The sequence below is a fragment of the Aspergillus ruber genome (assembly GCF_000600275.1).
Source record: "Aspergillus ruber CBS 135680 unplaced genomic scaffold scaffold00008, whole genome shotgun sequence".
NCBI lineage: Eukaryota > Fungi > Ascomycota > Eurotiomycetes > Eurotiales > Aspergillaceae > Aspergillus > Aspergillus ruber.
Genome location: NW_024467304.1, coordinates 627,394 through 642,676, shown reverse-complemented (window position 1 = coordinate 642,676; position 15,283 = coordinate 627,394). Strand labels below are relative to the sequence as shown.

Genomic DNA, 15,283 nt, shown 5'->3' with positions numbered 1-15,283 from the left:
AGCTTCGTGTCGATCATAATCATAATAAATCTGTGATTGCTCATATGCACATTTATGTGCTTAAAAAGGTAGAAGGGCAGGTAGCATTTAGTAAAAATTCGCAATGATTAATAAATGAATAGCAGTTGCCAACTTAAAACCAACTGATACCCCGATCATGGTAACAATGCGGCACCGGCGGACTCGTCCACTTTGGCGTGGCCTCATCATCTCCAAGCCTCACAACCGGTTTGAGCAATGTCTGCTTGCCCCATGTTCCCTCCTCAAAAGTCGTCATCAATGATGAATCCTCATCCAAATACCCCGGCAGTCCCTTCTTCCACCCCAAGACCACATTGACTAGAACATCCGAGACATACTGATCCGGCGTGATCTCCTTGAACCCGCACCGCTCAGAAGTCTCCTTCACCACCTCGGGAGGATACAATCCAACCTCCTTCTCAAGCGAGATCGTATCAGCAGCAACCAACGAGCTGGTAACACTATACGACCCGCCTTTCACAGCACGCTCTCTCAGCGCAATCATTCCCGCCAACGCACCAACCAACCCAGTCACCATATCAGAAATCGGCAGCGGTGGCAACACACTCTTCCCCTCCTCATATCCCTGCGACCTTCCCATGACATAAGAACTACCAGATGCAGCATCACCAATCTGCTGCCATCCGGGACGTTCGTGGAATGGGCCATTAGGTCCGTAGCAGTTCTCATCAATGTAGATTATGCCCTTGTTGCGCTTTGCGGCGATTTCGAGCATGTTTTTTAAACCTAGACCTTTGCGGTCGAGGGTGCCGGGGCGAAATCCTTGGACGAAGATGTCGGCTTCGGAGACAATGTCGAGAAGACGGGCTAGGTCGGAGGGTTTGGTAATGTCGAGGTCTATGGTGCGCTTCCCGGCATTGAGGGTGAGTTGTAGTACCTGTTGACAGCGTTAGCTACTAAAGACGTAAAAGGAATGAGAGAGGAGTATACGTTGAGATCTGCAAGTCTGCTGCAGTTCACTCTGATCACATCCGCTCCATAAGACGAAAGAAGGCACCCGCACTGCGGACCCGCGATAATGCGAACCATCTCTAGCACCTTCACACCCGCCAGTGGTCTCCGATCATCGCTGGGCAATGGCAAAGGCACAGGCGGCGTAGGGCTAGCATACGTCTCCTGGGAAACATTCACCAATGGATGCTCTGCCAACCTCTTCCCAAATTCAGTTTCTCTCCAACCTTTCGGCGAGTAGCAGATGCTTCCGCAGAGACCATGGCGTACGTTGTGCATCTCGAGCTCGTCGGGGCTCCATTGACGAATATGGTCTTGGATGTAGTCGTAGTACCCCTGGGCTGTGTCGAAGGTAACGTCGGGGTTGATACCCATTGTTCGAAGGGCCGTATTCGCGTCCAGTGAGCCGTGCAACTGGTACCAGACGCGGGGATCCTTTGTCTGGTAGATCGCCGTCACCCGACCCGAGATACCCTTACCAAAACCATGATCGAAGTCCCGTTCAAATAAACTGTCCATTTTCTTCGATGTCACTAGGGCCATGAGGTCAGACCCGTTAATGTACGTTGTGAACACAGACCCGAGCCAGATTCCCGCATGATCCGTATCGACTTTCACATTATTTTCCGTAACACGCTTCCCATCGCGTAGCTCGAGGAGTTCATTCGCGACCAGGCCGGCCATACCGTGCAAAGCGGCCGCCACAACTGGTGCTTTAATCGGTCCTGGGATCATATGGTCCGGACGACCTTCGAACTGCACAGTGTTCCATGCTGCTTTGTCCTTAGTGAAGCCAGGAGTTTTCAATGCGAGAAGTTCGAATACACGACGAGCATCTTTGGGGACTGGTAGCGGGTTCTTGTCGATGAAGGTTCCGGGGCCGTAGATCTCATCTCCGGAGACGGCTTCATAGACTTCTCGGTGCATATTGATATACAGAAGGCAGCTGATTGAAACTGATGAAGTTGGTTAAATAAATGAATCGCAACCTCTCTTATAGACTGGCAAAGTTATAGGTATGCTTAATTCGGAGAACGCATTTCCACGGCCCCGCGGGGTTTGTGCTCCGTGGCCCATGGGACCTCAACTCTATGTACCGACCATTCCGTATGAAACAGGGAGCCTCAGTCCCATGTATAAATAGCCGAAGGAACCTTGATTCAATTAGTCTGCATATAACCACTGCACAATCAATAGCCCAAATCAGACGATACAACATGTCGCAGTCTAGCACTAACACGCGCCCAGTAAGGGTAGCCAACTGCTCTGGTTATCATGGTAGGTGAACATATTATCCGTTTCTGGTTGTTTTTCAGGTGCTAAGAAGGTATAGGCGATCCAGCAGAAGAAATGTACTGGCAGGCGACATTTGGAGACGTCGATTTTATCACCGGTGATTATCTCGCAGGTAAATCTGCGCATGACGGAACTCGCATATGCGCAACTGGAGCTAATACAATGTGCAGAGGTCAACCTCGCAAACAACGCCCAGGCATGGAGGGATGGAAAACATCCCGGGTACGAAGAAACCGCCTGGGAAGGCCTCCAGCAAACGATCGAAGTCATTGCACGAAAGCGTATCCGAGTCGTGATCAATGGCGGTGCTCTTGATCCGAAGGCTCTTGCATTGAAAACCCAGACTTTGATCAACGATAAGGACCTTGGCCTTCGTGTTGCGTACTTATCCGGAGATGACCTTTACCCTCTTGTCGGACCTAATATGCCTTCCACCAAAGAAGAACTCCAGCATCTGGATTCCAACAACCCTTCTGCAATACCATCTGAACTCACCTATGCCTTTCTAAACAACCCTGATTCGAAGCCAGTCCCCATGGTTTCCGCACACGCATACCTAGGTGCTCGTGGTATTGTGGATGGTTTGCGCCGCGGAGCTGATATTGTCATTTGCGGCCGTGTAGCCGATGCTAGCCCGGTGATTGCCGCCGCTTGGTTCTGGCACAACTGGTCCGAAACAGACTATGACAGGCTTGCAGGGTCGCTTATTGCTGGACATTTGATTGAATGCTCCGCGTATGTGACTGGAGGCAACTTCGCGGGGTTTGACGGTTATCCGTTAGATAATCTTGTTGCTCCTGGTTTCCCGATTGTCGAGATTTCTGCGGACGGGAGCTGTGTTGTCACTAAGCACCCGAATACGCAGGGTATGGTTAATGTTGATACAGTCCGGTGTCAATTTCTGTATGAGCTGCAGGGAAATACATACCTGAACAGTGATGTGAGCGCCTATATTGGTGACATTGTCATCAAGGACGCAGGCAAAGACAGGTAAGTGTTTTTGTTTCTCGCTTTTGCTCCGGTGCTAACAGAAAGTAGAGTGCATGTATCCGGCATTCGAGGATCATCACCACCCCCAACCACAAAGCTTGCGGTCTTTTATCATGGAGGCTATGAAGCCCAAATCCTGCTGAACGCAACTGGGTATGCGACGGCGAAGAAGTGGGATCTCCTCGAGAAGCAGATTCGTCATTTTCTTCCGGATAACGTGAAGAACAACCTTGAGACACTAAAATTCCAACGGTAACATTGCATTCTACCCCTTTTATCATAGTCCTCAATCACTGAGACTGTATTAGGATCGGTGTCCCAGCACAGAACCCAGCGTCCCAAGCCGCGAGCACCACTTATCTTCGGATATTCATCGCCTCTCGCTCTAAGACCTCCGTGCTGGCAGTTTCGAAGGTCATGAGGGATATATCCTTGAAGCACTTCTCCGGTATGGTTTTGTCCAACCTCGTATATGGCCACAACTGACCAACAGGCTTCCATTCCTCGATGGATTTCCGCACCGCCATCCCCCGACCCTTCCTCGCCTACTACCCAGCCCTCATCAACCAATCCTCCATCCACGAAACAATCAGTCTTTTGAGCCACGAACCCGACATCAACACCATCCGATCCTACTCTACCGGCCATCCCCCTCAATACTCTTCTCCCCCCACCATCCGTGACAGTTACGACCCGGAAACCCCACAAGTCTTCAACGGTCCAACCAAGCCCCTCCTCCTAGGCGACATCGTCCTCGGCCGTTCTGGTGACAAAGGTGGAAACCTAAACGTCGGGTTCTTCCCCAGGAACCCGGCTCACTGGCCGTGGCTGCGGTCGTTTATGACGAGGGAGCGCATGCGAGAGCTTATTGGGGAGGACTGGGAGGAGGGGTTTTTCATTGAGAGGGTTGAGTTTGAGGGGATAAGGGCGGTGCATTTTGTTGTTTATGGAATTTTAGGGAGGGGGGTTAGTAGTTCGAGTCGGTTGGATGGGTTTGGGAAAGGGTTTGTGGATTATATTAGGGATAGAATTGTTGATGGGCCGGTGGGGTTGGTGTAGTTGTTTATCTGTTCCTATGTTAGTTTCCGTCGATTCATTGTATGGTTAAGGCTCTGATCATTTATAGTCTGGTTCAATTGGATTGACGATGGTGCTGAGATAGGAGGGGTATCCGCCAAGGTCAAACACCATCACATGACAGTTGCTGTGCTCTGCAAAAATCCTCGATAAATGTATACAGAGACTCATCGAGTCACGCCTTGGACGAATACAATACATTCAACAGAACTGGTATGAGAATTGAGACGAAATATGATCCATAACTAGAAACTTCTCATAAAATCGTTATCAAAAAGCATCTAGCATAATCATCGCGTAGGTATAAACTTCTGTGAAGCAGCTTGCTGTTCGCCGAAAGACTGCGGGAAAGCAGCTATACCAGCAATGATACCCACAGCCATGAAAGCCAAAGAGATGAATGACCAAATAATACCCCAGCATCGGGACGAACCACCGTATCTCTCAGCGAAGACGCTGGCGTCCGAAGTATTGACTTTCCGGATGATGAGATCGTCGCAGATATCCCAAACGCTATAGAGTGCTGACATGACGCCGATGAAGAGCTGCGGTTTATTAGCTACCCACTCTTCGCTAGCCAGGGGGGAGTGCTTACCACCACCCATCTCAATGCCTCTCCGTGCGCAATAAACCAACAAGCCACCAATAACCCAACTGCAAGCAACACAGTAACAATGGTTAACCAGTCCCTTCGTGCCCACCAAAGCGTGAGCAGAAAACAGACACCCAAGACGATACTAGCGACCTTGCTCGCGACAATATCGAAGCCGGCAAAGATCAACAGCGCACCGATGATCGAAGAACCAAGGTAGCCAGCAGGGAGTGTGACTGCAGACATTCCACCCTGCATGTGGGTGACTCCACCTTCGTGAGGATCGAGGGAGATGGACTTGACTCGGCCGCCGGTGCAACAGGCTGTTATGGCATGGCCGAATTCGTGGAAGGCGATGACCAGCATCTACTTTATTATTATTTCGCATGGTTAAATAGGGGGGTTGAGGGTGCTCACCTTAAAAGGCCACAAAGACCAGCGCACATACGGCAAGTTCCAAAGCAGTGCGATTGCGACGACATAGGCAGCCATCACCCCTAGAGTGACAGCCTGGGTATGGTTGACAGTGAGATCGCGCTTCAGCAAATGGTTTGCCAACGCTGTATCCGATAAAGGTGCCATATTGAGCCTCTTGTGTTCGTCAGAACCTTGAAGGAAAATAAAATAAGAAAATGGTAGGGCTGAAGTTTTACTTATTTATGGCAGGCAGTGGTTGGGCTACGCGGCCGTTTCGCATGCCGCTCTACTGCGCCTCAATAAACATGCCTGATTGGGGCTAGTGTGGTGGCTGGTGGACCTAAATTTAGCAATTAGGCGTTGTAGTGGAGAATCACGTGGTTTTATCTTGATAAGATGAGATGCTTTTCTGTCAATGTTAAAGGATTCTGCGCCTGGGGTAATTTGTGGGTATTGTCAAGGTTGGAAGGTTATTTGGACGTATTGAGTTGAGAAGCGTATCTTTTCTTATGATATTCAGGGGTATAACTGCCGTAATCTGGTTGAGTTCGCCGGTTCCAAGGGTCTGCAGCTTATTGAAGGTACCAAGCAACATCGCTTAAAATAAGATCTACTCGTCATTTAGAAGAGATGGGAAAAGTATAGCTGTAAAAAGACATTTATACGGGGAAACAATTTTATATTGGTTTTTGATAACCGCCAGGATATATATCTATAGAACAAACCCTCAGACTATGCAAGGTGAGATACATATTCCCGTATAATTACAATGATGCCCAGGATGCCGAGGAATTCCTATGTTGAGCTAGACAGGCCTCATTCAATCAAAAAGAGCTCACAGAAGTCTCACTTACGGACGCAAATAGGACCAAACCGGCCCAGTCATATGCCTGGCGCTTGCAATGATTCATTGAATTCCGCGACGATCCAGAAACAACAGACTGGCATTATGTAAAGTTAATCAACGGTGTCTCCCTGCAAGCAAATCATGACGACCTGTTCTTTCTCGTGATGCAGTCACTCTTCCGTTGTAAGATTGGTGTTGCCAGAGCACGAAGACAGCCTGCAGCTTAGAACTATCGTATGGACTGTCTATTAAAAACCATAAGATTATTCGCGTTGCCAAAAGCAGCCATGACAGTCTAACAAAGGGTCAAGAATGACAGAGATAATCAAATTACACGACATAAATAATTAAAAGTGGGATTGAAGACTGAATAACGAGTATAAGAGAACATCCAAATTATAGGCTCAACTCCGGGACAGTAGGACACCAGCCGAAATATCGCCGTCATTCGGCACCAACGCCATGACCATCGAACACGCCTGAGTAGGGCTATCATAAGACATGATGTCAGAATGGAGCCAAGCTATTCCGTAGCAAGCGCGCGCGTGAAAAACCGGAAACGGGGCGGACGTTGAAACGCAAGCAGAGACGGGTGCATTTCCGATAGAGTCCAGACTGCGGACAAAAGGACGAATGGAGCACTTCTGACTCGTCCACACCCCCGGATTGGACAGTGCTCGATACCTGTAATATGGGTGTGGTATGTGGTGCGTGATACAAATGATGCGAATCGATAGCTCCGACGTATGTACGTACGCAGAACTTGTACGACAAAGACGTACCTGCAAGAACTCTAGGGGGGAATGCCCGTTTCCGATATGACGACAGCATTAAGGCAAGAAAAGAAGAATTGACCCGAGCTAGTGTATACTCTGTACTTTAGTGCAGAGTGTATCGGAGCAGGTACTGGACTGGGTGAGTCAACAGCGTCCCCTGAATGATCTACGAACAAGCACTCGGTCCCATTGGTGGTTTTAGATCTTCGATAGTTTGGCTAGTTGACATAACAGTAACAGTAGAATCAACGGCGGGTGATCATATGTTCAAATTGATCCCGACGATTTGGTCTGACGTGTTTCTTCCGGCAAATGCATTGAGTACATGCATGCGCATATGTACTTGTGTCGAGTCAAGGCCAGAGACGTGCACAAGTTCTCTGTACTTGGATATATCCGATGAAGATGTGATAGATAGCCATTGTAGTCGTATTCTTCGTACAGAGTACTCGTAGACAATCCTATTCCGGACAGTGATATTAGAGCAGTTTGTTTCTTCTGACCAAATAGGATGTTTATTGTGGTTAACTGGTAATATTCGACGTATTACCATTCCGTACCAAGCTGCCCAATCACAAACCGTGCGGGATGCTCCGTCAGCGGACGGGCCATGGACCGGTATTACACACCCCTATTCTGTATTCTGTACCGACTCATATAAAAGCCCTATGGAGAAAGTTTCCCAGAAATTATTGACGCAGTCCCAGTAGAGAATTAGTGCTCGGGGAAGCGCATCCGATGGGTTTCAATTGGATTACGTCGAGGAGAGATCAATTTACAGTGAGGCTAATAAGAAGAAACCACTCGTGCGGGTTAAATGTTGGTAACTATGTATTGTAAATACCGTATAGGCGCTGAGCAAAGGGAATAGAGAAAATAGAGGCAGGGCTTATTAGGATTGAAGATAATTATTCTGAATATGAGACAGTCCTCGCCTTTTTTACCCGATTATACGTGTGTACCTACTTGTAGTGGCATGTGTAATACCGGTACCGTCATCCCACCTCCTGTTTTATTTCCCCCCTTCAGCGTTGACCACCTCTCACTCTCCACCACCAGCATCAGCACCAACACCAGCACCACCACTCTTTCTGACTTTCGTTTTTTCTCTTCATTATTCTTCTTTTCTTCTTCTAATCTCATTTCTTTTTCTTTCTTTCATTCTTCGCTCTTTTGTCTAACGTGATATTCCCCCGTCTGGCACTAGCTGTAGCGTGCCACCACTTCAACTCGCGATAGCCTGCCTCACTGACCTCCCCCCTAAAGTCGAACCCTGAACTGACTTCCCTTCTATCGAATCCTTTCACCCGCCCTCTCAGCTGATATTCTCCTTCGAGCAATGCTACAGACGCCTCTCTGAATTCGTCCAATCTGGTTGATCCACGAGGAGCGCTGAGGAAAGTCGGTCAGCTGCCGGTCAACAAAGGAACCGTTCTCTCTTCATCGCCGTGACACGGACACACCCACACCATCCACACTCTCACACACAGACCGATGGCAGACGCCCGGTAGATCTGCGCATTGATTGCCGCGGCTGATATTCTGCTTATGCGACCATTTTTCGACTCTTGATCACTTTCGCGCAGTTTACATCCTCCCCACCCGACTAATCCTCCTACTATAATCTCTAAGAAAGAGAACCACCATTGACAAAATGAAGTACACAAATGCTCGGGGCTTTTCGCCTAGCCCGGAACCCCCACCGCCTCTGTTCGTGCGGGCCATGTACGATTATGATGCAGACGACCACACCAGTCTTAGTTTCCAACGAGGCGATATTATTCAGGTTCTCAACCAACTCGAAACCGGCTGGTGGGACGGTGTCATCAATAACAAGGTTCGAGGCTGGTTTCCAAGCAATTACTGTTCCGTCGAAAGCGAGATGAGTGAGGTGAATGACGAGAACCCGCCCACCCACGAAGAAGTAGACATGAGCGCCACCGAATCGGGCGTGGAGGAGACCGACGAGGACCAAGATGAGGACGACGTTGACTCAACCGGAAACCCGCGCGATTCGCAGCCGATTTTGCCTATTGAGGGTGTTGTTGGTGGTGCTTCCAGCGAGCAGGAAGAGGCCGCCTTCTGGATTCCTCAGGCCACCCCCGATGGTCGTCTGTTCTACTTCAATACTCTCACTGGCTACAGTACCATGGAATTGCCATTTGAGAACCCTATGGTGACCGACGACTCTGGCCCGCGTGACCGCACGAACTTTTCTGTGCCAGACCAGTCCCGTCCGCCGCCAGAGATGATGGCGCGTGGTTTTGAGCGTGACGAGGATGATTATGATGGTTCTGCATCCGAAGCAGAAGGGGAGTCTTTGTTACTGGCCTCCCATGACTCCATGTCACGCAGACGTCGTTCTTTCATCGATGGTGTATCTCCTGCCACATCCATGGACTCGTTACATCCTCCGCCGGCCGTCAAGTCCACCAATGGTGCCAGTCGTAACAGCCCTCAAAATGGTTATGGTATCGCGACCTCTACAAACAACTTCTCTGGTCTGGACCAGTTCCCTCGACCCTCGATTTCGGTCGACACTCGACCGCGCTTTGCAGATGACGGGTATTCGCACCTCACCTGGCCGTTACTCGTTGATAACATGCGTCAAGCCATTGACGCCTATAGACAAGCACTTATCAATGGTGACCGCTCCGAGTACGTGAGACGAGCTGAAGATATCTCAGATCACCTTCGCATGCTGCTAGCCGCAGGATCGGACACCACGGATAACCACTCAGGGAACCCGTCAATCATCTCGACGAACAAGGCATTGTACCCTCACTTCCGGGATATGATGTCCAAATTCTCCAAACTGGTTCTTTCTTCGCACATTGCGGCGGCAGATTGGCCTGGTCCAGACTCCGCTAATAAATGTCTCCAGGAGGCTGACGGTGTCCTGCACGGTGTTTACGGCTATGTGGACGTTGCACGACAGCAGCGGGGAGACTCGATTAATCGCATCGTTCCTGGTTTTATGATGGGCACTAGCTCCGGCGGCTTCTGGCAGAACAACGGAGTTTCAGTGAGCGAGTTCGGTCCTACCTCCTTCTTGGACCAAGATGGCGGTGATGCTCGCGTGGAGCCATCTGTGACCCTTGACACGGCACACCTGGACCATATTGACATCCTCCGCCGGTCCTTTGTCGGCAGCATCCGTCGACTTGAGGAGCGATTGTCTCTCAACCAGAGGAAGGTCGTGACAGCCACAGAACAGCGATCTATCGGGGAATCAGTCGCTGCTGCTGCCATCAAGGTTGTGGAGCAATTCCGTCCCTGGCTCTCTGCAGTTGAGTCGATTAACTTGGCGCCCTTGGGCTCTAGCTATCAGAGCAATCCGCAGTTGGTCGACTTTAGCTTGCAGAAACAAAGAGTTTACGATGCGATTGCGGATTTTGTTCTGAGCTGCCAAGCTGTATCCGCACCGTTGGGTGATGAGTGGGCAGAGTTGCGCGGTGATTCGCTGGAGGACCGCTTGACTGCTGTCCGGAGCATTTCCAGGCAACTCGAAAACTTTGTTTCGCAGATTGGATTCTCGCTGTCGCTGCTTCTCGAGCAGGTTCCCGAGCCAACTTCAACCCTCCGCAGCGACAGTCGCTTGGGTGGCGAGCATGAGCCCTTCAGGGGCAACGGCATGCGCAGCCGGGCCAACTCGCAGGCCAATGTCCACCAACAGGCGTTTTCGGTCGAAGATGGCTCTGAGAAGGTGCGGCGAAATAGGGATAAGGCCCAGAGATTCTTTGGCCAAGCTCCGCCGGCCGCAATTCCTCGCGAACCGATTCGCGAGCCCGCCAGCGCACCAGAAGAAACTCCTTGGTTCCTGAAGATAGACCACGAGGGTGAAGTATTCTACGACACCAAGAACGATGTGCCAACATTGAAGTGCGGAACTCTGGCTGGATTGGTCGAGCATCTGACTCGTCATGACAAGCTAGACGCATCATTCAACAACACATTCCTTCTCACCTACCGCTCCTTTACGTCAGCTTCCGAGCTTTTCGAGATGGTGATGCAACGGTTTAATATCCAGCCCCCATTTGGGTTGAACGACGAGGAGATGCAGCTTTGGGTTGATAGAAAGCAGAAGCCAATTCGCTTCCGTGTGGTCAACATCATGAAGAGCTGGTTCGAGCATTTCTGGACGGAACCGAATGACGACTTCAACATGGATATCCTTCGCCGTGTCCATGCCTTTACGAAAGATTCCATTACCACGACTAAGACCCCCGGTTCGCCTCAGCTGATGTCGGTTATCGAGCAGCGCTTGCGTGGTCAGGATACCACTGCGAAGCGGTTGGTCCCGACACAGGCCACCGCTGCCCCGACTCCGATTATCCCCAAGAACATGAAGAAGCTGAAGTTTTTGGACATCGACCCTACGGAATTTGCTCGTCAGCTCACTATTATCGAGTCGCGTCTTTACTCCAAGATTCGGCCGACTGAGTGTCTGAACAAGACGTGGCAGAAGAAAATCGCAACCAATGAGGCAGAGCCTGCTGCTAATGTCAAGTCTCTGATTCTTCATTCGAATCAGTTAACCAACTGGGTGGCAGAGATGATTCTTACCCAGACTGATGTCAAGAAGCGTGTAGTAGTGATCAAGCACTTCATCACCGTTGCAGATGTACTAGCTTTCCTTCTCCTGCTTATTGGTATATGCTTGCTGACAGATATCTAGAAATGCCGTCAATTCAACAACTTCTCTACGTTGACCTCTATAATCTCTGCTCTCGGCACGGCTCCTATCCATCGTCTTGGTCGGACATGGTCCCAGGTCAGCGGCCGCACATCGGCCGTTCTCGAACAGATGCGCAGACTCATGGCAAGCACAAAGAACTTTGGCGAGTACCGTGAGACACTGCATCTCGCGAATCCGCCCTGCATTCCATTCTTTGGTGTCTATTTGACCGACTTGACTTTCATTGAGGATGGTATTCCATCTCTCACGCCTTCGGAATTGATCAACTTCAACAAGCGTGCCAAGACAGCTGAAGTCATCCGGGACATTCAGCAATACCAAAACATCCCGTATCTGTTGCAGCCAGTACCTGAGTTGCAGGACTACATTCTTAGTAATTTACAAGCGGCGGGAGATGTGCATGATATGTACGATCGGAGTCTCGAGCTAGAACCTCGAGAGCGCGAGGACGAGAAGATTGCAAGGTACGCTACTATCGGTGGTAGAGACATGGGTAGCTTGATCATCGCCAGCATGGCCCTGCCAAGCCGGTAATCAACGCCCTAGTTTCTGCTACTTCCCCCTCCCTTCCTTTCTTTTTTTTTCATTCAAAGATACTGAGAGGTTTTAATTCGCTGAGCGATATCCACACCTCTTTACGGAAATTTTCTATTCCTCGTTTATAAGCTGCTCCGATTCGTTGAAAGGATACTAGAGACTAACCCTTGGCGCTTTGTCTTGCGTAGACTATTGTCTGAGTCCGGGTTCCTGTAAAGCGATCAATGCGGTTATATCCCACGAGAGCTTTATTAAGGATGCTATTCCACGTTCTCTTCAGCCTGTCAACGCGCTGCATTTGCTACGGAACCGCCGAGGTTACCGCCACGTCCCACGGCAAGCCGAGACAATATTAATCTCGATCAGCCTATCGCGTGCGTCTGAAGCATTTAGCGGCTGTGATTGGTGATGGGAGAAAATTCTAGGCGCTTAGTCGGAGAGGCGATCGGCGACTATTGTCCCAGCCTGCAGGGAAGTAAGAATGACTTGTCGCATTGAAGACAGTCATTCGCTCGGTATTTCCGGCACTATTTGTCGGATCGCCGATCTGCTGTCGTCGGCGCGTTCCATATTGGCCCGCTGCCATGACAATCACTCCACGTTCTTCAGCTTGACCCTGGTCTCGTGGTGCCCATTTTTCGATTTGGTCCACGTTGATATTGATTCAGGTCGGTAATTGTTTCCGCTTTTGGTTACTTGCCGTCCTAGCTGCTGCTGGACACCGATTGCAAATGGACGGGCGGCATCCGTCTGATTGATGATTCCCCAAAGTTGGGCTACCATTCTATGCATGACATTCCTTTTCTTCCAATCAAATTCGGATTGATTGTTTATTTACCTCAAGGCCAAAACAGCCGTCAATGTTTGGCATGAATATGTTGTCGCATCGCAGCCCACAATGGCTTCATGTGATCAATGATTGGGTTGGATGATTGCTTACATACTAATGTGTCTTAGGGCGTCGTTTATATACCTCCATCCTTTCAGAATTGTACCGATCCTTCTGTGTTATATTTACTTTTTCTTTTTGTTGTTTTGACGTCGTTTGATATCCCGCGGGATGGACATATACCTCTTTTGATATCCCTGCACATATCACTCCTTTTATCTTGTACAAACTCTGTCATTTGCTTACTTCTGTCTCTCCTCGTGGATCTTACGGGCATTTTTTTTTTTTTTTTTCTGATTATGATCTCGTCATGATATGTGCTACTTTGCTAGCGTTTCTTTTATTGTCTGCCTATCGGGTTCTATCATGATTGATCATATCCTGGCCTTTTTGATACTCTAGTTAGTGTGGTTGGATTAGGTTGTGAATATCACTGTATTCTATGGCAGTTACTCCATTCTCTGTAGAATAGTGTAGGCGTAGTATGAAGAAGTATATCATCATGATATTGGAATCCAGATTCGTGAGCGAAAAGAATTTCATGTCATTCAGTAATAATTCTCATATCTCATTCCAGTTAGACTCAAGTCCATATAATCAAGTCTCTGCCTTCGTCGGCTTCTCCCCAATCCCTTGAAAGAGCTTCATCTTCACCTCCGAGGCTAACAACCCCTTCACCTCCTCGGATACTATCCGCTGACCATCCCTAACAACCTTATCCAACTGTTGATCCTGACTCGAACTAACCCCGCCTCTCGAACCACTGTTCTCGATGCCCTTCGCGGCTCGCTTGACCTTCTGACTCAGATCCATCATCTGCTTACTTCCGTAGTCATGGGTGGTGAAGAGGGGACTCTGACTGACGGTAGCGACCCAGTATTTGTTCCACAGTAGCGAAAGAAGCTCCGTATCCAGCGTGCTTTTAAAGTGTGAGACTTCAAGCCCATAGTACTGTGCGGCGTGCGCGCCAAAATCCTCTACCTTATTCAACGGAATAGCCTGATACTCATCGTCCTCATCCCCTATCTTCGGTGGCGTATAGTCCTTAGGAAACGTCCGGAACGCACCAATATCAACCTTGCCCGCCGAAATAGTCCGTTCAGGATCGATGACCACGGCAACGAATGGCCCACTCAACTGCTGCATATCCTGCGTCATCACGTCAATCCCTGACAACCAGCACCCATACCCCGGATGACTATGATACCACCCCACCGCATTCTCCATCCTCCCTGCATCCCGACACGACTGCAAATACCCCACCATATACTCATTCGCCTCGTCCTGCGCATTAACACGAGTCTCTGTCCCCTCAACCGGTAATCGGAAGGCATCCGTAACCACGAATGTGTTGGGCAGGATATAACCTTGCATCAGGCCCATGACTTCGAGGGAGCCGCCGGAGCGCGCGTGCATGGTCATTTTTAGGAGGGCGACGGCGGAGATGCGGATGTGTTTGAAGTAGTGCGGGTCTTTGGCCCAGGGCCGCAAAGCATTGAGGGACTTGTGGGTTTCTTCATCGTATTGGTAGAGGGCGTCACGAGTGGGGTCGAAAAGGGAGATGGTATTTTCGAGTTCTGTTGTACTTGGTTAGCCGGCGTCATTTGAAGTGGACTGTTTTGTTTGCTAGAGGGGTGTCGGGTTGGATGATCGTACCCCACGATTTTTGTGCTGTATCCATAGTGAAAAATTGGAAGAGAGAGAGTCTCTCTCTTTTCTTTTATTAAAATAGTCTTGGGTATCTTGATGGAATGAATGATGATGGATGAAGCTATCCAAAGTCGTTATCGAGATAGGTCAAGGCGGTAACCATAATCCAGCAGAACTAAGCGGTCACATTGCTTACTCAGCCGTTACCCCAGCGACATCGGCCCCCCCCCAAACAGCGACCCGGAAGCGGCAAGTGCGCAGGTTATTATTCCCTTGTTCCCCCTCTAGAGCCTCACCTCCTCTCTGTCTATCACTTTGATTCCACTTTCTATCGCTTTTTCTTCCTTGCATGATTTGCGCCGGCTATCCCCGGGCTCACTTACATACACCGCTGCGGGTGAGAACATTACTCCGCTGCACTGTGATTTGAACTTTTGATTTCTTGCGCGCGCGCTCCGTGACATCGATACCCCGGCCTGTTTTGGTCCCATCCTTCGTTTCCCCGTCGCGGCTAGACTGC

The 15,283-nt window shown here is 49.6% G+C and overlaps 5 protein-coding genes across 5 annotated transcripts; 2 read left to right on the top strand and 3 right to left on the bottom strand.

The window, feature by feature from the left end:
* Window positions 1-133: 133 nt before the first annotated feature.
* On the bottom strand, window positions 134-1,920 carry EURHEDRAFT_452875 (CoA-transferase family III; the record flags this gene model as incomplete). The annotated part of the gene is made up of 2 exons (XM_040784072.1): window positions 134-919; window positions 973-1,920. The coding sequence occupies 2 exons, from the start codon at window positions 1,918-1,920 to the stop codon at window positions 134-136; spliced, it is 1,734 nt and encodes a 577-aa protein (XP_040640266.1).
* Window positions 1,921-2,210: 290 nt separating this feature from the next.
* EURHEDRAFT_453186 (acyclic terpene utilization AtuA family protein) lies at window positions 2,211-4,338 on the top strand (the record flags this gene model as incomplete). The annotated part of the gene is made up of 6 exons (XM_040784102.1): window positions 2,211-2,271; window positions 2,327-2,401; window positions 2,460-3,279; window positions 3,325-3,531; window positions 3,588-3,727; window positions 3,773-4,338. 6 exons carry the CDS (start codon window positions 2,211-2,213, stop codon window positions 4,336-4,338), a joined length of 1,869 nt encoding a protein of 622 aa, XP_040640265.1.
* A 308-nt stretch (window positions 4,339-4,646) lies between these two features.
* EURHEDRAFT_453129 (M50 family metallopeptidase) lies at window positions 4,647-5,530 on the bottom strand (the record flags this gene model as incomplete). The annotated part of the gene is made up of 3 exons (XM_040784096.1): window positions 4,647-4,901; window positions 4,952-5,314; window positions 5,366-5,530. 3 exons carry the CDS (start codon window positions 5,528-5,530, stop codon window positions 4,647-4,649), a joined length of 783 nt encoding a protein of 260 aa, XP_040640264.1.
* A 1,500-nt stretch (window positions 5,531-7,030) lies between these two features.
* EURHEDRAFT_514411 (putative cell division control protein Cdc25) lies at window positions 7,031-12,221 on the top strand (the record flags this gene model as incomplete). Its single annotated transcript, XM_040786266.1, has 4 exons — window positions 7,031-7,047; window positions 8,678-11,612; window positions 11,667-12,151; window positions 12,173-12,221. The coding sequence occupies 4 exons, from the start codon at window positions 7,031-7,033 to the stop codon at window positions 12,219-12,221; spliced, it is 3,486 nt and encodes a 1,161-aa protein (XP_040640263.1).
* A 1,210-nt stretch (window positions 12,222-13,431) lies between these two features.
* EURHEDRAFT_411078 (Mov34/MPN/PAD-1 family protein) lies at window positions 13,432-14,990 on the bottom strand. The gene is made up of 2 exons (XM_040781517.1): window positions 14,770-14,990; window positions 13,432-14,690 (listed from the first exon to the last, which is right to left on the bottom strand). Exons 1-2 carry the CDS (start codon window positions 14,792-14,794, stop codon window positions 13,711-13,713), a joined length of 1,005 nt encoding a protein of 334 aa, XP_040640262.1. The 5' UTR covers window positions 14,795-14,990; the 3' UTR covers window positions 13,432-13,710.
* Window positions 14,991-15,283: the final 293 nt, after the last annotated feature.